At 35.5% G+C, this 24,892-nt stretch overlaps 1 protein-coding gene across 1 annotated transcript in view; it reads right to left on the bottom strand.

The window, feature by feature from the left end:
• Positions 1 to 24,892, bottom strand: part of ANKRD30A (ankyrin repeat domain 30A) — a 128,831-nt gene that overhangs the window by 69,648 nt on the left and 34,291 nt on the right. The window contains exons 14-21 of the mRNA XM_031936184.1: positions 24,160 to 24,221; positions 23,189 to 23,279; positions 21,572 to 21,633; positions 21,205 to 21,295; positions 19,584 to 19,645; positions 18,052 to 18,142; positions 7,591 to 7,621; positions 4,613 to 4,685 (exon numbers count right to left, since the gene is read on the bottom strand). Of these exons, the coding sequence (XP_031792044.1) occupies positions 4,613 to 4,685; positions 7,591 to 7,621; positions 18,052 to 18,142; positions 19,584 to 19,645; positions 21,205 to 21,295; positions 21,572 to 21,633; positions 23,189 to 23,279; positions 24,160 to 24,221 (563 nt within the window). The remainder of the gene's footprint in view (positions 1 to 4,612; positions 4,686 to 7,590; positions 7,622 to 18,051; positions 18,143 to 19,583; positions 19,646 to 21,204; positions 21,296 to 21,571; positions 21,634 to 23,188; positions 23,280 to 24,159; positions 24,222 to 24,892) is intronic.

Here is a 24,892-nt window from a genome sequence, read left to right on the forward strand (position 1 = left end):
CTCCCAGTTAGGCTACTCAGGGGTCAGGGACCCACTTGAGCAGGCAGCCTGCCCCTTCTCAGATCTCAACCTCCATTTTGGGAGATCCACTGCTCTCTTCAAAGCTGTCAGACAGAGTCGTTCGCATCTGCACAGGCCTCTGCTGCTTCCCCTGTTATTTTTTAGCTGTTTCCTGTCCCCAGAGGCAGAGTCTACAGAGACAGGCAGGTTTCCTTGAGCTGCTGTGAGCTCCACCCAGTTCGAGCTTCCCAGCGGCTTTGTTTACCTACTTAAGCCTCAGCGATGGCGGGCGCCCCTCCCCCAGCTCGCTGCTGCCTTGAGGTTAGATTGCCGCAGACTGCTGTGTTAGCAAGGAGGGAGGTTCTGTGGGCATGGGACCCTCCCGGCCAGGTATGGGATATATTCTCCTGGTGTGCCGGTGTGCTTACAGCGCAATATTGGGGTGGGAGTTACCCGATTTTCCAGGTGTTGTGTGTCTCAGTTCCCCTGGCTAGGAAAAGGGATTCCCTTCCCCCTTGCACTTCCCAGTTGAGGCAATGCCTCGTCCTGCTTCAGGTCTCACTGGTCAGGCTGCAGCAGCTGACCAGCACTGATTGTCCAGCACTCCCGAGTGAGATGACCCCAGTACCTCAGTTGAAAATGCAGAAATCACTGGTCTTCTGTGTCGCTCGCGCTGGGAGACTGGAGCTGTTCCTATTCGGCCATCTTCATTTCTACATTTATTTCTTTCAGAGTACTGAAGCTTAAAAGAGACTTTTCTCTTTTAAGAGACACAGAAGAAGAATCTTATTCATATGATCAGAAAATTTAATTTTAATAACAAGTTTAAATAAAATGCTTATTTATTTATACTCTATTATCAAAAATATTCAAAACAGCTGCCAAAGTTATATCAAAGAGTGAGATAAATTAGTTAAATAACCTAAGGATATGTCAAATATTAAGTTAGAAATCTGAAATCAGAAACCAAAGAATCAAAATTAATAATTCACAATAAAGCTGACAAGGCCTATAACAGATTTTACTTTACATTCTATATTAATGTAAGTATAGCTACATTAAATATAAAACATAAAGTTCCTAAAAGAAGTGAGAATTAAATTTTCATGCCTTGTTTATAACTGTTTTGTTGACACACTATAAATGTACACATTTTAGGGGTACATATGATCACTTAATACATTCACATAATCAAACCAGAATAATTGAGATATTAATCACCTTAAGTGTGTATCTTTCCTTTATGTTAGAAACATTCAAATTATTCTCTACAAGGTATTTTAAAGAGTACAACAAATTGCTCTTACCTATACTTGTTCTTATGTTTTCTTTCAGCTTTTTATTAAAATCAGCTATAAGTCACTCAAAAACACCTGAGCTATATTTTATTAGCTGGCTATATTTTCTTAATTTTTATTTTAAATAATTTATATCATATCATATAATAAATAGAGAGTTCCTGCTCTCATTGAAACCAATATTTTTGCTGTGTATTTATAAAAATCTGTCTCATCTTGACTATCCAATGTTGTCTCTATGTTTATCTTACCCTTCTTCAATTAGTTATTTCCTATCATCCCCTTCATCTAATTTATTATTATATAAATATGGTGGTATCCATTAGATAATTTTTTTAACCAAAATAACCTAAGACAAAAATTTACCCTTACATAGTTTATAGCATTACAGAAATAATTAAAATTTTAAAATTACATGTTATATTTTGAAATATCTCTTCACAATTTATAGTTGTATTAGTTACCTCATGCGTGAAAAAATGTGAGACCTTAGGTTTTAATAGTACCTTGCTTAACTGGGTTTGCCTTAAAATGATATAGGTTGTTTCTATTCTGTGTGGCAAAAAGCTAAGTATAAATAACTGTATAAATTCTGCTTCTTCCAAGAAACAGAGAAAAACAGAATAAGTCATGGGGGGGGCAATGATTGATTAATGAAAATCATACATAGCAACTAAATAGAAACCTGTAAATAAATATGCTGACAACTGAGACAGAGATGCCCTCAAAAGCAGACACTGAAAAAACGTGTTCTGTGAGAAAAAAGTCTGGGGTAAATCATTGTTAAAAAGGTGATGGAGGAGGGAGAAACAAACAAGAGACATGATCAGTCAATCAAGTATAAGTTTCAGTCGTGAAAGAAAAGGAGAAACAACTACCCTAAGACATGTGACAAAATATATAAAATACAGACTTTTGTTAATAACATATTCCCATAATGCTGATCAGTATTTACACTATAATTAGTTATTTTGTTAGTATCTGTGTAATCAAGATTTTAATTTTGTTATTATATAATAAGACACTCAATTAGTTAAACATGGTCTTCAATCAATACCTAAAAGCGAGAACATTCTTACTACAGAGAGAGAAAAAATTTAAAAACGAATGTTTCATAAGCTTTTCACCTGAAGAAATTACTGGTAATAAGAATTTCAGAGTAATGTATTCCTTGAAAACATATGTTTAATAGAACATGAGTCTTGGCTGGGCTTTGTGGCTCACGCCTGTAATCCCAGCACTTTAGGAGGCCGATGAGGGCAGATCATGAGGTCAAGAGATCGAGACCATCCTGGCCAACATGGTGAAACCCTGCCTCTACTAAAGATACAAAATTAGCTGGGTGTGGTGGCATGCACCTGTAGTCCCAGCTTATGTAGGAGGTTGAGGCAGGAGAATTGGTTGAACCAAGAAGGCAGAGGCTACAGTCAACCAAGATGATGCCACTGCACTCCAGCCTGGGTGACAGAGTGAGACTCCGTTTCAAAAACAAAAAAAACAACATGAGTTGAGACTAAAATATATTACAATATTTTTAATCTAAATTCTACTTGGAGGATACTAGAAAATATGGTGTAACTTTCTTTCCTAGTTACTACATATCTCTGATTTACTGTCTTCTTATTTAAGAAATATTTCCTTAAGATAATGCATGTGAATTTATGCATTCTAAATACTAAAAGAAAATATAAATTTAAGTAACATTTAGAAATTCATTAGATTTAATTATAAGATACATTATGCATATTATCTCACTCGTAACATTCCATTACATAAAAAATCAATTGTCTGCTTATTATTCACATTGCAAACCTCTTAAAATGCTTTTTATAGGCAAGACTGTATTCTGGGTACACAACGATGCACGCATGTATGTTTTCTAACTTGCGGCATCTCATAGTGATGCAAGAGCTTCAAAAAGATTATTTAAATAACTAAAGAACTTCAAAAACATTATTTAAATAACTAAATACAAAATCTTCTGACATTTAAAATTTTCAAATGTGATCAAAGATCTTTGAACAATATGTTTAAAAACTGCAATATAAAAATTCTGAAATTAAAATCTTACCATATGCTTATTAAGAGTCTCTGCTTCCAGAACTGGTTGTTTACTTAGGGTAAAATCTGCATTCTTCATTTAGATGAAGAGATTAAAGTATACTTTTAATTAAATAACTTAGAAAACACACTGGTATCCCTTAATAATACAGATTCTGAGAAAGAGAATTTACATTTCTAAATTTCTACTAATATTTATTTATTTATTTATTTTTTGAGACGGAGTCTCGCTCTGTCGCCCAGGCTGGAGTGCAGTGGCGCAATCTTGGATCACTGCAAGCTCCACCTCCCAGGTTCACGGAATTCTCCTGCCTCAGCCTCCCGAGTAGCTGGGACTACAGGCGCCCGCCACCACACCCGGCTAATTTTGTTTTGTATTTTTTAGTAGAGACGGGGTTTCACAGTGTTAGCCTGGATGGCCTCGATCTCCTGACCTCGTGATCCACCCACCTTGGCCTCCCTAAGTGCTGGGATTACAGGCCTAAGCCACCACACCCGGCCTCTACCATTATTTTTTAAAATAGAATTAAGGTCTCACTATGTTGCCCACACTGGTCTCAAACTCTTGGGCTCAAGCAATCCTCCTGCATCAGCCTTCTTGGTAGCTGGAACTGCAGGCATGCACCACCATGCCCAAATAAATTTTCACAACTTCTAATATTATTTTGGTGTATTTAAAGAAACAAGAAGAGAAACTGAGACAAAGCTCTCTCCTAAAAACTACGTGATATCAAAATAGTAAGTGCAAAAATCCTATATGCTATGTGGCACAGTTTTGGAACTGAACAGTATCAGAGAAATTCCTTGATTACTATAATAAGTAACTTGATCCATTAAAGATAAATTTAAGCATGAGTTTTTTTTTAAGTTACAATAGGGCAATTTTAAAACTCACAGTAAGTACACTTATCCAAATAAAAATTTACCAGATTTTATATATTCTCTACTGTGGAAAAGTTTTTTCTAATATAGTGCTCCTGTTACTATATATTCTCCAGCCCTTTCTTTTTATGGTCCTCACACCCTCAAAAGTATTTACCAAACATTTGTTACTTACTAAAGTAAAAAAAAAAAAAAAAAAAAAAAACTGTTTAAATTAACTACTCGTGTTTCTATAAAATGTTTTTATCTGACCAACTTTATATTGCCAACATGAAATGATGATACTTACAGCACTGCAAAATGTGAAAAGTAAATACTATACAGAACTAGATTCCAACTGAGAAAATCAACTTCACAAGAGACCATTTTACCTTGGTAGCAAGATTAAAGTCTTCCTCAAGTTTTGTAGGCTGTGAATTTTCAGTAGTCGGTTTGCCAAAAGGACTTTAGAGAAAAAAGATACAACATAAAGGAACAAATTCATATATTTAAAAAGGAAATCTGCTAGTTCATATCTTGCTGCTCACTCCAAAAAAATGAGAACAAAAAACAAAATCTGGGGAAAGATCAGTCCTCAGTATATTAAATCATGTTTCTTGGTATAATTAAAATATGCCCTCTGTTTTCAGAAAATATTTTAGTTAACTATTTTTGACTCTACCTCCCGAACCTATAACATCCAAAGAACATTCACTCTTAGTTCCATAAAAAATAGTGACAGCCAATATAATTGGCATACCCTGAGTATAATTCGTCCTCACAAACTGTCCTCAGTAATGAACTGATAATGTACTTAATGGCTAACATAACTTTTGATATCTAAATTGGAACAAACTTGATAACCTAAAATGAGGAAGAAAGATACAGTTACCTTGTCCTTTATCCACTGTCTACCTCTGATTTAAAGACTAATCTGTGTCACAGGAAAATGACATTGTTTCTCAGCATAAAAATCACTTAAGAAGACCCTGTTGCTTCCCTTCACCCTAAAACACTACACAGAGTGCCTTGAAATATTTGAAATGTTGAAAAGCTGAACCTACAAATGTCAAATCACAAATGTATATTTCTTATTGGGAATATTTTTCTTAACAAAAACTTCAAACTAAAAATAATAAAATCTAACTACTTATTTTATACTTGTCCTTCCCTGTTCAGGGCTACATCAACTAGCAAAACCTTAAAAATCTTTGTACTTATTCCCAAGGAGAGAGACTGCTAGAAAAACTGAGTCCTGATAATTGGATTTCTCTAAGTACTATATATAAACAGAGAGAAAGATCTGGAAGTGGGAGCAACTATATATAGTGAATCACTTCCACATCTTTCTTCTGTAGGGCTTCATGGCAGTCTCCAACCTTTAAATATTCTATTTAAAGATTACTATCTGTGCTTTGATGAGCTGAATACTTAAAGGTTGGAGACTGCCATGAAGCCCTGCAGAAGAAAGATATGGAAGTGAGAGACACTTTCACTATATATAGTGGCACCCACTTCCAGATCTTTCTTTCTCTGTATACATGAAAAGATAAACTCAATGACCAACCAAGAAGCTCTGTATTTACCTATTCCTGGAAAACAACTAAATGGAGACTCAGTCAGTCATTCACCTCCAGCATAAGCATGTTATCAAAAACCCAACTGAAGCTCCATGACTTATTTGACAGCCAATCTTACCCCTGCTTTACATGTACATGGTTACAACATCAGAGGCTTGGAAAAAGAGGCAAAGGGAAGGGGACACCTGCCTTGGGCCACAGATCTATGTAATTCAGCAACCTTCAATCCCCTAGCACTCAAGGGGCTCTAAGCTTCTCCAGTGAGATTTGGGGTGAAAGAACAGAATAGGACATTTCTACCTGATTGTAGAGACTTTTCCCAGTGGCTCATTTTTTTTTTAAATCTTTCCATAGAAACCTTGAAGCTTGTCCATTCTTCCAATTAAACAAGCAAAAAAGCAGTGACCTATTCAGGACTTCTTTTGAACCATATTTAATATGCCTTTCTAGATAACTCCCAATGTCTACTGTGTTTATTCTAATTTATCTTCATCAAACTTGTCATAAGATCCAACATTCTGATCTCTTTGGTAAAACCCTTACTTCTACCAATCCTGGGATTATTTCTCTTCAGACTTGGCCTTTCCCTGCTAATTCCATTGTTACCTACTTCCACTGGGTTCTCCAGCTAATTCCATTCTTCTCCTTTTCAAATTTGTTTAATTAAACTCATTTCCCCTTCCTTTCTATTATTCAAACACTCACTTACATGGTGATATAAAAACAAGAGTAATGGGCTTTGAAATGAGATTAAATATTACTTGTTACCGCCTATATTTAAATAGGTCACTTTGAGTTTCAGACTCTCCATCTGAACAACCATTTTTCCAGGATATTAAATACAGGTTGAAATATGAAAGTATTTTGATTAGTCTCCAAGAGTCCTTAAAATCCTAAAATTCCATGTACTTTTAATTTTACCTATAGAAAAATGGGGCTGGTAGAAAGCAATAAAATAATAGAAGAAAAGAACACCAAGGGAAGTAGAGAAGAAAGTAATCAGGAAAAGATCATAGGAAAGTCATGGAAGAATAAAAAAAGACTCTAGCAAAAAAAAAAAGAAGAGTGCTTGCAACTAGGCAGGGTACTGCTTTCAAGAAAAGCTAAGCTGGGAAGTCAGTAAACAGAGAAATCTATAAGAAATAGCCTCTAAATATGATTAACATATCTCTATGTAGATATTCTCCAATAAGAGTAAAATAATTCATCTATAGGATTTACCTGGTCTTGCTTATGAAACAAAAACCTATGTCTTGTCACCACAGCTAAGTCAGATCTGCTCTAAAAACTTTGATGATAAATCAAGGTACTGGTTACCACTCTAACTGTTAAACATGTTAGAACAAAGTCTTGGATTAACCAGTGTTCTAAGGGAAACCTCTAAAATGAGTTAACATATAACAAAATGTGACTTTGTGACCTTTGTGATCCCATCTGGACCTGTACCTTGATCCTAGTGATACACAGGTCTCCATCAATCTATGCCGAGAGGGAAGAGAAGGGATTTGGGAGTAAGGTAGGCTGATGGCAAACTTAAGGGTCAGCTACTTTTTAGCTATGAAATCATAGGCTAATTAATCAACCTCTCTGAACCACATTTGCCTCATTAATACAAAGTAGGTGACAGTAGCACAGATGTTTTGCAAAGCTGTGTGATGACTATGTGAGATGATAAATATTAAGCACATAATATATTGTCTAGCCCAGAGTAGAATACTCGACAGATAGTGGTCTCTTTTCTCTGTATTTTCTGAGTTAACATATAATTTTAAAAAACAGCAAAGTCTTACCTGAATATAGACTCTACAGAACTCACATCCACTATTAAAGAAAAAAGTAAATACATTAAAACAACAAATATAAATAAAAGATACAGAATATTAAAAACATAAGAGGGCATGATGGCACATGCCTACAATCCCAGCTACTTAGAAGGTGAGGCAGGAGGATCATCTGAGGAGCTCAGGAGTCTGAAAGCAGCCTGGGAGACATGGTAAGACTTCAACTTAGTTTAGAAGAATCATGCACACTTTCATGCATAATTCAGGTCTTGGTTTAAAAAGCATAATACTCCAACGCTTTGTTACAAAGACTCAGATGATTTGTTATAAAGCATTTATTTGGGACCATACATCGAGACTATAGTGAAATTATTATTAAGTATACTATTGTTATGAAATTAATGCATTAAGAATGTTTATTTCCGCTCTTTTATAGATCTCAAATGCAAGGAAAAAAGAATTTATCACAATTTGATATCTGCAAGTGAACTACAGTGTACAGAGTCATAATCCAAACAGAACCCTTTAAGACTGACAGAAAACTGTATTATTAGCAGAATTAGTATAAGCAGACAGTATCAACCTTAGAAAGTATAATTTCTCAACAAATGAAATTGGAGCAGTTAGAACAGGGTATACAGTAGTCTCTCTTTATCTGCTCTATGTGTAGAAAGACACACAACGTGATTTCCCTGTTCTCACATCACCATCATTAAAACAGAAGACATCTGTGACCAAATGTTGGTGGATTTTCTCCACCAACAAATAAGCAATCAATTCTGTAGCAGAAACCAGCTGGTTATCCCCTATTTAGTTCCAACACTGTCTATCTAGAAATAGTCTCAGATCCCACAGTCTGAGGGCACAGTCTCACAAGACTGCCCTCCCACACCAGTTGCAAATCTGGATCTCTGAAACATCTAACCATCTGGTTTCATGTTGGGGTTCTCACAACTTCATCTTTGGGTTGGATTAACATGCTAAAGTGCCCCAAATCCTAAAGGAAACATACTTACCAGTTTATTATAAAGGGTATTATAAAGGAGACACATGAAGAGATGCATAGGGCAAGTTATAGGGGAAGGAGCATGGAGCTTCCATGCCCTCCCAGGGCACATCTACCTCCAAACACTTCCATACATTCAGCTTTCGGGAAGGTCTCTGATCCCAGTCCTTCTGGGTTCTTAAACAGCTTTACTACATAGGCATGAATGAAAACATCTGTGGTTATTGGTAATCGACATAACCTTCAACTCCTCTCACCTCTAGGATGTTGAGGGGTGGAGCTGAAAGTCCTAACACCCTAATCATGCCTTGTTCTTTTTTGTGACCAGTTCCTATCCTGAAGCTACCTAGGGATTGCCAGCCATCGCTCAATTATTAGCATACAAAGACATCACTTCGGAGATTCTAAACATTTTATGAGTTGTATGCCACAAAACAGTGTTGAAGACCAAACATATATTTCAAAATATAATATCCATAGTTTTGATTTCTGTAATTTCAGTTACTCATGGTCAACCATAGTCCAAAAATATTAAATGGGGAATTCCAGAAATATATAAATCATAAGTTCTAAATAAGGTGTCATTCTAAGGAGTATGATGAAATATGAAGACATCCTGTTCCATCTCACCCAGGTCATGAATCATCCCTTTGTATATGCTAACTGCTCATTAGTCATCAAAATGGTCTGTCATCAAAATCCCAACCATCAACATTATCATGGCTCAATGATCCAGAGTCACGTGAAGCAGATGATCCTCCTTCTGCTGTGTAGTCAGATAGCCAGAAATAATTAGTAGCCTAACACCACATGACAACTCCTACCTCATTCACCTGACTTCATCTCATCACACAGGCATTATAACATCTCACAATCATCACACGAACAAGAAGGGTGAGTACAATACAAGACACTTTGAGAGACCACATTCACCTAACTTTGAATACAATATGTTGTTTATGTTGTTATTGTTTTATTATGACTTATTGTTAATCTCTCACTGTGCCTAATTTATGAATTAAACTTTATCATAAATATGCACATATTTAAAAAACATGGATGTATAGGGTTCCATACTATCCACAGTTTCAGACATCCAGTGGGTGTCTTAGAAAATACCCTCCATGGATAAGGGTGAATTACTGTACGTGTGTTTGTGTGTGTGTGTGTGTGTGTGTGAGAGAGAGAGAGAGAGATCTCCACTCTCCACAAGAAGCACATAAAAAAGACAGCACGTTTCCTCATACATAACCCATAGGTTTTGACAATTCTGGAAAAATGCTGGCACGCATACTCCCCAGTCTAGACAATTTTCCAGACCCTGGGTATGTTGACTGCTTCAGTTGCAAAGCATTAGGTAGGATCTTGGGAGATTTCTTCTTGGACACCAGAGATATTAACCACATCAACAGTGTACCTAACAACTCTAAAATAATTCTTTTGAACAGATTATCACTGCAGGACTTGTAAGTTAACACCAATGGACATTTCAGTAATCTCACTCCTTGAAATTCTCACATTTAAAAGAAATTTGCAACATCATTTTCTCTCACTCCTCTCCTACTTTTCATTAGCCACTGTTCGGTCTCCTTTACCAAGTCCTTTGACTCTGTGAAATGGTGATATTTCCAGGGTTTTGTCAATGGCTTTCCTCTTATTCTACATCTTCTGCATCATGGATATACTCATTGAGATCTATGGCTTTGTCTAAAAATTATAATAAAATTATTCTAAGCCTGCATCTCCAACCAGAGTTCTATCTCCAACTAGAAATACCTATAATAATCCAATTACCTACTGAAAATATCCCACATAAATGTTTCATTGAACTCAATATGTGAAGAAAATTTTTGGTCTGTCCCATGATTATTTGCACTTTTCTGTTGACCTGACAATTTCTGACTCCTTCACCATGAGCATTCCCCACATGGAAACTTATGAATGACCTGAGATTTTTTCTTTCCCCTAGCTTTTTAAACTCAATAATCAGTAAATCATATTAACTGTACCTCTTTTCTGCATTTGCTTTATCTCTCCATTCCCACTGGAAATACAAACTTATTTATTTTATATTTATATTTCCTAGATAGACATGGCCCCTTAACTGATGGCTTTCACAGGGAAAAAGAAACCCTACCTGTAGGGGATCGGACAAAGTGGTTAGAAAAATTATAAAGATAGTTACAGCAAATAGACAAAATCCTTCTTGGGGTTGCATAGCTTCAGTAAATGATTCGGCTGAAAGTAGCCTAATCCTCTTTACTTTAAGTTGATAGCAATATAGCAAATATCTAGGGAATGTGGCGGGGTTTATCCAAATAGCTTGTTTACTCACGTGGTCCTAAGACCAAACTTTGATCATTGGAGGGTGCATGATTGCTCTGTACTGGGGGTCAGCAATGTTAATTACACTCTAGTGGTGTTTACTTGAGATCTTTGTCATTTACTCTGTTCTAAACAATGTGAACTTTGCCACCTCATCGAGGTCAACAATGCAGACTCAGGCAGCAGAGCCCCTGAGCCGCACTGACAGGCAAAATATCTATTTCAGTGTACATCTCTCATCCCTTGCTAGGTCAGGTTCCATGGGATGGAACCCGCAGGTGGTGCCCCGCAAGATGAATGCTGCAAAAGGATCACGACGGACCACTCAAAAATGAAGGTGAAAAGGACTGCGCAGTGAGTGAGTCAGTAAGTCATTGGTGCCCACTGGGGATTTCCAAGTTCGGGGAGAATTGTTCAGGCTAGGGTTTCATCATGGGACAACAATTATCAGCTCAACAGAAACAGTATATAAAAGTATTGAAAAAGCTGCTTAAAGTTAGTGGAGCCTCGGTATCGCAGGCTCACTTAAGGGACATAATGCAAACTGTTGTATTCTATAACCCATGGTTATGGAATTCCAAATTCAGCTCACCAAATGGTTTTTAGACAAAGTTTTATTGGAGTATAGTCATGCCTGTTTCCTCACACACTATCTATGACTGCTTTCATGCTACAATGGTAGAGTTGGAAAGCTGTGATAGAGACCACATCACCTAACATATTTCCTGTTTGGCCCTTTACAGGAGAAGTTTGCAAATCTCTGGTTTGTACCATGACCCGAATGCCCTAATACTTTAATCTAATCTTGGGACTCTGCTGCTCAAACAATTCCAGTGAATCCCTGCAGAAAACATTGCTGGCTTCCTACACATAACCATTATTTATTCTTTCTTGCTACAGAAACACAAGTTAATTTATATGTTTATTATCCCATTACTCCCATCTCATCTACAAAAAGAGAAATGATTCTAAGATAATCACACTAATAACATTTGCTTTTCTAGTGACTGGTACAAATGAGTATTTGTACTTGGGATGCTGATGCAGGAGAAATACTTGAGTCTGGGAGGCAGAGGTGGTAGTGAGCTGAGATCACGCTGTTGCACTCCAGCAAGAGCGAAAGAGTGAAACTCTGTCTCCAAAAAGATAAATATTTAAAATGTATTCCTGTATGTTAAATATTTTCACTTTAATTTTTACCATTAATTGAAGCAGTAAATACTCCCACTTCAATAAAAGCTCTCTGATACAAGCTGTCATTTAATGTTGTCTTTTAGTGGCTATGAAAGACAGCCTAATTGTTTTAGAGTTAAAATGACAAACTATCTTCGTATTAATCTATTAGAGACTTAAGTGTTAGACCTACTACCATAAAAACCCTAGAAGAAAATCTAGGTAGTACCATTCAGGACATAGGCAAGGGCAAGGACTTCATGTCTAAAACACCAAAAGCAACGGCAGCAAAAGCCAAAATTGACAAATGGGATCTAATTAAACTAAAGAGCTTCTGCACAGCAAAAGAAACTACCATCAGAGTGAACAGGCAACCTACAGAATGGGAGAAAATTTTTGCAATCTACTCATCTGACAAAGGGCTAATTTCCAGAATCTACAAAGAACTCAAACAAATATACAAGAAAAAAACAAACAACCCCATCCAAAAGTGGGGAAAGGATATGAACAGACATTTCTCAAAAGAAGACATTCATACGGCCAACAGACACATGAAAAAATGCTCATCATCACTGGCCATCAGAGAAATGCAAATCAAAACCACAATGAGATACCATCTCCCACCAGTTAGAATGGCAATCATTAAAAAATCAGGAAACAATAGGTATACACCATGGAATACTATGCAGCCATAAAAAAGGATGAGTTTGCGTCCTTTGTAGGGACATGGATGCAGCTGGAAACCATCATTCTTAGCAAACTATCACAAGAAGAGAAAACCAAACACCGCATGTTCTCACTCATAGGTGGGAACTGAACAATGAGCTCACTTGGACTCGGGAAGGGGAACATCACACACTGGGGCCTATCATGGGGAGGGGGGAGGGGGGAGGGATTGCATTGGGGAGTTATACCTGATATAAATGATGAATTGATGGGTGCTGACGAGTTGATGGGTGCAGCACACCAACATGGCACATGTATACATATGTAACCTGCACGTTATGCACATGTACCCTAGAACTTACAGTATAATAAAAAAAAAATAAAGAAAAAAAAAAGAAAATTTCAAAAATAGATTTCACCAAACATGCTGTGAAGATTTCAACAGTGAAAATATATTCAAAGTGACAATAACTAAAGCACAAAAATCCTAATAGAAGTAAGAGTAAGCTGTTGTATAAGGAAAGAAGTTGTGTTCAAGAAGATGGCCAAGTCATGCCCCCGCCCCCCCCAACAAAAATAAATACCCAAGATAATGGTAGAATGCAATGTCATATTGTTAAGGAAACACATCAGAATCATTTATGTCAATATACTACATGTAGCTATTATGTTCTTCAATTTTTCCTGTAATTTAGGAATTGCAAAGCTGTGATGAGAGTTCAAAGGTACAATTTACTTATAATTACAGAGAATGTTCTAAATTTATCAGCATATCTACTTATAGCATAAAAGTTAATAAACATATTCATTTTTGTACCTCTGTGAAATACAAGCATTTTTACATTTATGGGGTTCTCTAGTTTAGTTCTCTTAAAATTTCCTGATCCACTTATACAAAAAGGTTCAAACACACCCATCAACAAACCAATATAGGCCAGGTGCAGTGGCTCATGCCTTTAACTCCAGCACTTTGGAAGGCTGAGGAGGGCAGATCTCTTGAGGCCGGGAGTTCCAAACCAGCCTGGACAAAATAGCGAAACCCAGTCTCCACTAAAAATACAAATATCAGCCAGGTATGGTGGCACATGCCTGTACTCCCAGCTATGTCGGAGCCTGAGGTACAAGAATCACTTGAACCCAGGAGGCGGAGGTTGCATTGAGCCAAGATCATGACACTGCATGCCAGCCTGGATGACAGAGCAAGACACTGTCTCAATAAAAGAAAAAAAAAAAGAAATCTAATATGAAAGTATCAAAAACTAGAAGTAAATTTCCAGAGGCTTTTTACATATCATTAACCTGTGTATTTCAATGTTAGAATAATGGTTATTGAAAATAACAGTTTTAGTGTTCAAGGAATGAATATTACAATTGTTTTGTTTCTAAAACTAATTCTATTTGTTCTACCATGTGAGGTGTTAAACTACTGTTATGATAAAATTCTTACAGAAAACTTAGCTTCAAGAAAAAGCAGACATCTCTTTGATATAGAAATATATCTCATTTCATCAAATATGAATAAAACATGTTTAATCTCTCATTTTTCTCTACTTTTTTATTTTTTCAGTATGACACACTTTAGTACATTTAGAAATACCAACTACATATGTGGTTTTCATTGAGAGATAATTGATCAATAGTTAAGACACTTCAGGGATATAAACTCTCTAAAACACACAAAATTTATGTCTACCCATTTGAAGGCTAAATATGCATGACCATATTGCATGTATGTGTTTTAGAAAAAAAGTGCTTAAAATTGTATTCAATACACTTTAAATAAAAACCTGGTTTAATTACAATGAGAAGGTCCTTCTCGATTCATTAATACCTTTAAAATTCACTTCTGAAGCAGTGAAGAAAACTTAGAAATTCATATATAAGAAATGATACCATTAATTCATCTGCTTGTTTTAGGTAAAAATATGATAAATGTATATCCTCACTAAGTGCAAAGACAGCAGAGTGTCATGAGACAGGAAATGAATATGTAACCAAAATATTTTCCCTTATAAAGACAATAGCTGGCTTTAAACTTTCTAACACAAGATAAAAAAGCAAAACACGAAGAGATGAAACATTAAGGGCTATCTCATCATCAAGGAACCATTTATCACTTGACACTTAAGAATCCTATGTATGGTTGAAAACTGGTTCTAAATCGTGATCTGATTATCCCTGAAGTTCAAAATCCATGCAGAGGAACCAGGTAGGGAAATACTACCTTAGTTATTTTTTTGTTACTTTTATTTTTATAAAGGGGTACACTGGAGTTTTTTAGAGTCAGGACAGGTCACATGGCATAGTCTAAAGATTAGTGAGCCACATTTGTAATGGCTATTGAAATGAATGGCCGTGCATACTTGTATTTTGAGTACTTCACTTGTAATTTCTAATATAGCATGAGGTAGGACATACACTTTAACAAAGGCTTGTTAACATCTGTAATTATATTTATGTTGCTCTTTAGTCACCATGAAGAGAGTCTAATTCAATGTGGTGCAAAGTAAAAATGCACACTATGATTTTTTTTTATCTTTTTTTTAGATGGAGTCTTGCCCTGTGGCCCAGGCTGGAGTGCAGTGCTGCAGTCTGGGCTTGCTGCAAGACACGCCTCCTGGGTTCACGCTATTCTCCTGCCTCAGACTCCCAAGTAGTTGGGACTACAGGCACCCACCACCACGCCCGGCTAATTTTTTGTATTTTTACTAGAGATGGGGTTTCACCATGTTAGCCAGGATGGTCTCGATCTCCTGACCTCGTGTTCTGCCCACCTCAGCCTCCCAATGTGCTGGGATTACAGGCGTCAGCCAACGCGCACAGCCTGAAATCTTAAAATAAATGAAAAACGAGCTAATCGCTGAACAAAAAATAAAAACTTGCTATAGAATGACAAGAACATTGTACAACCATTTATATATGATTTTTGCAAAAAGTGTTAATACCAATATGTATATGCTCAGTGATGAGGAGAGAAGTGATCTTGAATCAGAGGAGCAAATCATGACACTGAGAAAATAAATGCAAAGGCTGAACGTTGAATGCTACACCAGGTGTCTTTAATGCAACACATTATAATAATTTATATCGCCGGGCGCGGTGGCTCAAGCCTGTAATCCCAGCACTTTGGGAGGCCGAGGTGGGAGGATCACGAGGTCAGGAGATCGAGACCATCCTGGCTAACCTGGTGAAACCCCGTCTCTACTAAAAAATACAAAAAACTAGCTGGGCGAGATGGCGGGCACCTGGAGTCCCAGCTACTCCGGAGGCTGAGGCAGGAGAAAGGCTTGAACCCGGGAGGCGGAGCTTGCAGTGAGCCTAGATCCGGCCACTGCACTCCAGCCTGGGCGACAGAGCCAGACTCCGTCTCAAAATAAATAAATAAATAAATAAAAATAATAATAATATTAATAGTAATAATTTATATCATTACATTACAAACATTCATCATGTTCTTTAATATGCCCTGTCATTGAGAAAGTACACAGTTTGAATGAGAGTTCAGCTGAATGTAGAATTAACATCTCATCAGTGAAAACGTTATGAATTAATCAGCTTGGATATATACTTAGAGCATAATACTAAATATAAATATTCACTGATTCTCATATCCAGATGGTATAATAGTATGCCAACATTTTTGTAATTTCTAGCTTAGCCATCTCAGTATTTCTGGATCCACTCATGGAGGAAAATGTACAAAACTCATCAAGAACAGCAAATTTAATAAGCTTTCAATGTTGATATATTTGTTTTTAATTTATTTGCAACAGACTTGTTAAATATTAATAACATTTTCTATGTAAAAATCAGCATAATACCCATGAATAACAATAACTTAAGTATTCAAGTCACAAATTCAGAATTTTATGGTTTCTTAAATTAGTCTGGTTTGGTGTATCATGTTATTCTCTAATGAATTTTTATAAAATGGCAATTTTACCAACACAATTTGCTTCCTTAAAAATAAAGCCAAGCCAAGGTTCTTACATTCAAGCATCTCTTATTCAAATTGCAAATATCAACAAAATATATACATATATGTATTTGATGCCTCATATTAATAAAGAAAATTAATGAGACACTGAGGTTTAGTCTAATTCTACTAACCCTCATGATCCCGGTAGTCTCCGGCGCACCAACACTCTAACATTCTGCAGTAACAATATTCTAAATGCTTCTGAAGTGAGTTCACTCAATTTTTCTTCATAGAAAATCCAAAATAATCTAGCTGGCTTCTCTTTTGTCCCTTGCTTCCTGCCTCACAATCTCTCCTCTTTAGTAAAAATAATCTCTAGACTTGTGCTCTTGATTCTTCCCATTCAACACTTGTTAAATTTCTTTTCCCCACTCTTTCCTTTTTCTTTGTTTAGTGGTAATATCTTCCATCTATAATTTCTATTGCAATGCCCCTCTCTTCTTCTCCTCTGGCTGAAAACATACTCAAAAATAAGATCAACATAATGCTTTCTCCTGACCCTTTTCTGTCCTGACCTTCTCTCCAATTGCTCTTCTTCCACATTTTTCCCATGAAAGGCATCTCCACTTGCTACTCAGAGCAAGGTCCAAGGACCACCATCAGCAGCAACTCCTGAGAACTTGTTAAAAAATGCAGAATCCCAAGTTGGCTGAATCACAGTGTGCATTGTTAACAAGGTTTTCAGTTGATTTTCTATGAAATCTTCTGGTTTATACAGAGTGTATATGACAAATTACATACATGTGTGGCCGTGCATATATGCTTACTCTCACCTATTACAAATAGAACACAGCTCTCCATGGTCAGGTGCTTCCATCCCCAATGGCTTCCCACCAGTGAGAAAGACAGGAAAAGTCAGAATACTTTTGCTGTAATTCTCTGGTAAATTTTGGTACTAGAAGGTCACCTTTTATTCTTCCCAAATTCTAACCATACCCCATGTTTTTGTAAAGAATCATTTCATTTTATCATCTTTCATTATATAAAGCTGCTTCTTGTTCCTTCATGTACTCTCTGTATGCTGTGTCTTTCTCGGTCTTCATTTCCTCTTTTACTATTTTCTTCTTTCTTATTTTCTCATTTTCCTCATGTCTTGGAATATCTTGAATTCAAACTAATAATTCAGCTCCTTTTCAGCACTCTCAATATAGTCTGTTGCCAATACCTGATAAGATGTATAACTTATCACCATTTCAATTCTCTTTTTTTCCGTACTTTGCATTTAGGAGGTAATTTTCTTGGGCTTTTAGAGGATATCCTTCCTCATCAGTTTAGAGAAATATTTGGTCAAATGACTTTTTCAATAAAAAATGGTTCTTACCTTCTAATTTTCCACTTATCATATGGAATTCTTTTTGAGGTGTAGCCTTGGGTAAACACACATCCTTCTGTGAAACAGTCTCGTGGTCACTCTGTTAAAAGTAATATCAATAAATAATTTCAATGGAAAAATCCTAATAATGAAGAGTATCAAAATTTCCTAATTAAAATCTTTCTTAAAAAGACAATTTCCTACTTTACAAGCAATTTGACTTAAGAGCAGACATGTATAGAGAACCAAAACATTTTGATAGAAAACCTCATGTGACACTGTCTACATCAAGCTTATCTTTACATTCATGTAGCCATTAACTTGGTTACTGACCAGAAAAAAACATGTCACAATCCCGAAAAAATTCACTCAGGCATATTTCAAAAACTATCTCTTTAAAGTATCTAATTTATGTTGTAGTCCTCATCAAAACTAAACATGACTTTTCAAACAAAATACAACATACTTGCTACTTACCATAAAGCATACCACATTCAACGTTTAAAATATTCATGATTATAGAATTGTTTAGTGTTAAAAATGATGCATGTCATGAAGAGAACTTTTAGAGTCTGACATATAATATATGCACAGAATGTTGACAAAGCTGCTTTATTTTGGTAAACAGCGGCTTAAAATCAGCAATATGTTTTTGACAAAATTTATGCTGACAGAAAATGTGCTTGAATAGAATATAAATGCAGTAAGAAAAAAATTATGCCATGTCTAAATGAAAACAAACAAATATTAAAGTTTTTTTTGTCTAATGACAAACCAGATAAAATCTACCTGTCTATTCACTTCCACCCTTTGCTGTTACCACCAGGCAGCAGCTGCTTGTTTGTAAGAGGTCAGATCCTTTCTATGTCTTTCCATAGTTGTGACCTTAAAATACATCACTACTATTTGACACTTATGCTGCTGCAGCTTGACTGCCACAAAGGGACTCAAGGAGTTCTATTTGTGAAAATAATTTATGTTTTTTAAAAGAATACTCAACCAACACTCTTGTTATTACAGTCCCACAAAGTTTCCTATTCCTCAGACTTTTCTTTCTTCTGAAATGTTCCCTCACCTCTATATTGAACAATAAAGATATGTCAATACGTTCAAGTCCCAGCCATGAACTTTTCAGGTCCCAGCTTTTACAATACTGCAGTTTAAACTGTCTCTCTATGAAGCCAGTTAGAACTTTTATACATCTAGATATACCACAGAAGCATATATTTGCCCATAGTTGGACTCAGTGTAATTCCTTCGCTTTTAGACAAACGTTCTTCAGATCCCATGTGAATTGCTAGTGACTTCTAAGCCACTATACCACGCTGGCTTCTTAAATTAACCCTACACATTAGCAGATTTTCACAATGAAGCAGTAATCTACCTAGCACATAGATTCTCTATTAAGCATATCCTGAAAAATATCAAAAATAATTTGGGGTGACATATGCAGAGGTGAGAAAATAAAGTCTAAGCCTCTGATTTAATGTTTTCATATCATGCAATACTAATACTAAAAAAGCACCGATAATACATAGTACCTCTAAATCCCAAGAATTTTCTTCTTCATCCTTTTGTTTGGATTCTGATGGGACCATCTGATCTATAAAAGGTTAATCACAGATACATTGATGAGAACATTTCCCTACTATAAATTTTAAAAACATATGCAAATCTTTCATTCACGAATCTGTGGTTTTTCCTCTGTAGCCCTTTATTCTTTTTATCTATTACAATCACTACTTCTGTAGTCAATTCATTAGTATTGAAATCTAAAACGTCTGAAAATTAACATATCATTCATTACAATGCAGAAAAATAGAAATTTGACAACCTTGTATGAATTATTTCCACACAAAGCAGTCATACCCTCTTCTCCCATGAAACCCTTTATGTCCTATACTTGCTGTTCATTCAGAAAAGTTTACTATTACCTATCATCTCTCATTTCTTTGTAAATTTTTATTTTGTAGTATTACTTAACTTGATTGACTCAGCAATCTCTATTACTCAGTTCTTCCATAAAGATTACCTATCAATGAAAAAGATTTTTTAGGGATATTAATTTTTTGATGTTAGTAAACTATGTGTTCAACCCTTTTACATTTCAATATGCCACGTCAGCATATTGGGCGTGATTTGGCTGTGTATATGTTTTAGGAAGATAAGCTTAAAAAACTTTTAGTGCATATAAATTAAGAACTGCTTTAATTACAATGACACATTTCATCCCTAATGTAGCAATATCTTCAGAGTCAGGTTGTGACATCTTGGAGAAACATCAGAAATGTATAGGAAACAATAACTACCTTATGTAATCTAACGTTCCCACATGTTATAGGATAAAAATCAAGGCCCACACAAAACTTGAAGAGCTCTCAGGCCCTTGAGACAGAAAATGAATTTATACCAAAAATAACTCAGAGCAAGGTCCAAGGATCATCCGCATCAGCATCGCCTGAGAACTTATTAAAAATGCAGAATCCCAAGTCGGCTGAATCACAGTGTGAATTGTTAACAAGGTTTTCAGCTGATTTTCTATGAAAACTTCTGGTCTATATGGAGTGTATATGACAAATTACATACATGTGTGGCCGTGCACATACGCTTAGTCTCACCTATTGCAAATAGAACACAGCTCTCCATGGTCAGGTGCTTCCATCCCCAATGGCTTCCCACCAGTGAGAAAGACAGGAAGAGTCAAAATACTTTTGCTATAATTCTCTGGTAAATTTTGGTACTAGAATGTCACTTTATATTTTTCCAAAATTCTAACCATATCTCATCTTTTTGAAAAGAATAATTTCATTTTATCATCCTCCATTATATAAACCAGCTTCTTGTTCCTTCATATACTTTCCGTATGCTCTTTCTCAGTATTCATTTATTCTTTTACCACCTTCTTCTTTCTTATTTTCTCATTTCACTCACGTCTTGGAATACCTTGAATTCAAACTAATAATTCAGCTCCTTTTCAGCACTCTCAATATAGTCTGTTGCCAACACCTGATAAGACGTATAACTTTTCACCATTTCACTTCTCTTTTTTTCTGTGCTTTGCATTTAGGAGGAAATTTTCTTTGGCTATTAGAGGATATCCTTCCTCATCAGTTTAGAGAAATATTTGGTCAAATGACTTTTTCAATAAAAAATGGTTCTTACCTTCTAATTTTCCATTTATCATGTGGAATTCTTTTTGAGGTGCAGCCTTGGGTAAACACACATCCTTCTGTGAAACAGTCTCATGCACATTCTGTTAAAAGAAATATCAATAAATAATTTCAATAGAAAAATCCTAATAATGAAGAGTATCAAAATTTCCTAACTAAAATCTTTTTTTAAAAAACTTCACCATGAAGCAGTTATCTACCTAGCACATAGATTCTCTATTAAGCATATCCTGAAAAATATCATAATTTATTTGGGGGTAACATATGCAGAGGGGAGAAAATAAAGTCTAAGTCTCTCATTTTATGTTTTCATATCATGTAATACTAATATTTAAAAAAACATTGGTAATACATGGTACCTCTAAATCCCAAGAATGTTCTTCTTCGTCTTTTTGTTTGGATTCTGATGGGATCATCTGATCTATAAAAGGTTAATCACAGATACATTCATGAGAACATTTTCTATTTTAAATTTTAAAAACATATATAAACCTTTTATTCATGCATCTGTCATTTTTTTCTGTAATCCGTATATTCTCATTATTGATTAAAATGACTAATTCTATAGTCAATCCATTAGAGTTGAAAACTGAAAAGTCTGAAAATTAACATTATATCATTCATTAGAATGCACAAAAATAGAAAACTGACTAAATTGTCCGAAGCATTTCTTCACAAAGCAGTTAAACCCTCTTCTCCTGTGAAACACTGTATGTCCTATATTTGCTCTTCATTCAGAAAATATTAATTACCAATCATCTCTCACTTCTTTGTAAATTTTTATTTTGTAGTATTACTTAGCTCATTTGACTGAGCAATCTCTATTACACAGTTCTTCAAAAAAGATGATTTACCAACGAATAAGGTTTTTTAGGGATATTAATATTTTGATGTTAGTAAACTATATGTCTAACCCATTTATATTTCAATATGCCATGACAGCATACTGGGTCTGTTTTTGCTGTGTATATGTTTTAGGAATGTAAGCTGAAAAAGCTTTATTGCATATAAGTTAAGAACTGCTTTAATTACAATGATGCAGTTCTTCCCTAATGCAGCAATATCTTCAGAGTCAGCTGGTTACACCTTGGAGAAACATCAGAAATGTACAGGAAACAGTAATTGCCTTAAGTAACCTAACGTTCCCACATATTATAGGATAAAAATCAAGGCTCACACAAGACTTGAGCTCTCAGGCCCGTGACAGAAAATGAATTTATACCAAAAATAACTCAGAGCAAGGTCCAAGGATCACCATCAGTAGCATCACCTGAGAATTTATTTAAAATGCAGAATCCCAAGTTGGCTGAATCACAGTGTGAATTGTTAACAAGGTTTTCAGCTGATTTTCTATGAAAACTTCTGGTCTATACGGAGCGTATCTGACAAATTATATACATGTGTGGCCGTGCATATAGGCTTAGACTCACTTATTGCAAATAGAACACAACTCTCCATGGTCAGGTGCTTCCATCCCTAATGGCTTTCCACCAGTGAGAAAAACAGGAAGAGTCAGATTACTTTTGCTGTTATTCTCTGGTAACTTTCAGTACTGGAAGGTTCATTTATATTCCTCCCAAATTTCTAACCATATCCAATCTACTCGTAAAGAATCATTTCTTTATCATCCTCCATTATATAACCATGCTTCTTGTTCCTTCATGTATTCTCTGTACACTCTGTCTTACTCAGTCTTCATTTCCTTTTTTACTACTTTCTTCTTTTTACTTTCTCATTTTCCTCAGGTCTTGGAATATCTTCAATTCAAACGAAAAATTCACCTCCTTTTCAGCACTCACAATATAGTCTGTTACCAACACCTGATAAGACATATAACTTTTCACCATTTCACTTCTCTTTTTTTCCGAGCTTTGCATTTAGGAGGAAATTTTCTTTGGTTATTAGAGGATATCCTTCCTCATCAGTTCAGAGAAATATTTGGTGAAATGACTCTTTAAATAAAAAATGGTTCTTACCTTCTGATTTTCCACTTATCATATGGAATTCTTTTTGAGACGTAGCCTTGGGTAAACACACATCCTTCTGTGAAACAGTCTCATGGTCACTCTGTTAAAAGTAATATCAATAAAAAATTTCAATGGAAAAATCCTAATAATGAAAAGTACCAAAATTTCTTTTATTATTATTATTATTATCTTTTTTATTATACTTTAAGTTCTAGGGTACATGTGCATAACATGCATGTTTGTTACATATGTATACTTGTGCCATGTTGGTGTGCTGCACCCATCAACTCGTCAGCACCCATCAATTCATCATTTATATCATGTATAACTCCCCAATGCAATCCCTCCCACCTCCCCCCTCCCCATGATAGGCCCCAGTGTGTGACGTTCCCTTTCCCGAGTCCAAGTGATCTCATTGTTCAGTTCCCACCTATGAGTGAGAACATGCGGTGTTTGGTTTTCTCTTCTTGTGATAGTTTGCTAAGAATGATGGTTTCCAGTGTCTAAAACACCAAAAGCAACGGCAGCAAAAGCCAAAATTGACAAATGGGATCTCATTAAACTAAAGAGCTTCTGCACAGCAAAAGAAACTACCATCAGAGTGAACAGGCAACCTACAGAATGGGAGAAAATTTTTGCAATCTACTCATCTGACAAAGGGCTAATATCAAGAATCTACAAAGTACTCAAACAAATGTACAAGAAAAAAACAAACAACCCCATCAAAAAGTGGGGAAAGGATATGAAAAGTACCAAAATATTCTAATTAAAATCTTTCTTAAAAAATTTCACTATGATGCAATAATCTACCTAGCACATAGATTAGGTATCCTGAAAGCGTATTAAGTGTATCCTGAAAAATATCAAAAATAACTTGGGGGTGACATATGCAGAGGTGAGAAGATAAAGCCTAAGCCTCTGATTTTATGTCTTCATATCATGCAATACTAGTATTAAAAAGCATTGATAATACACAGTACCTCTGAATCCCAAGAATTTTCTTCCTCGTCCTTTTGTTTGGATTCTGATGGGATCATCTGATCTATAAAAAGTTAATCACAGATACATTGATGAGAACATTTCTCTACTATAAATTTTAAAAACAAATACAAATTTTTCATTCACGAATCTGTGGTTTTCCTCCTAGCCCGTATACTCTTTTTATCGATTACCATCACTATTTCTGTAGTCAATTCATTAGAGTTGAAAACGGAAAAGTCTGAAAATTAACATTATATCATTCATTAGAATGCAGAAAAATAGAAAACTGACTAACTTGCATGAAGTATTTCCTCACAAAGCAGTCATACCTTCTTCTCCCGTGAAACACTGTATGTCCTATATTTGCTGTTCATTCAGAAAACTTTACTATTACCTATCATCTCTCATTTCTTTGTAAATTTTTATTTTATAGTATATCTTAGTTGTATTGACTCAACAATCTTTATTACACAGTTAGACAACAAAGATGATTTATCAACGAATAAGATTTTTTAGGGATAATTTTTGATGTTAGTAAACTATATGTCCAACGCTTTTACATTTCAGTTATGCCATGACAGCGTATCGGGCATGCTTTGGCTGTGTATATATTTCAGGTAGATAAGATTAAAATCTTTTATTGCATATAAATTAAGAACTGCTTTAATTACAATGACACAGTTCTTCCTTAATGCAGCAATACCTTCAGAGTCAGGTTGTGACACCATGGAG

This window comes from Piliocolobus tephrosceles, chromosome 9, assembly GCF_002776525.5.
Source record: "Piliocolobus tephrosceles isolate RC106 chromosome 9, ASM277652v3, whole genome shotgun sequence".
NCBI classification, from domain to species: Eukaryota; Metazoa; Chordata; class Mammalia; order Primates; family Cercopithecidae; genus Piliocolobus; species Piliocolobus tephrosceles.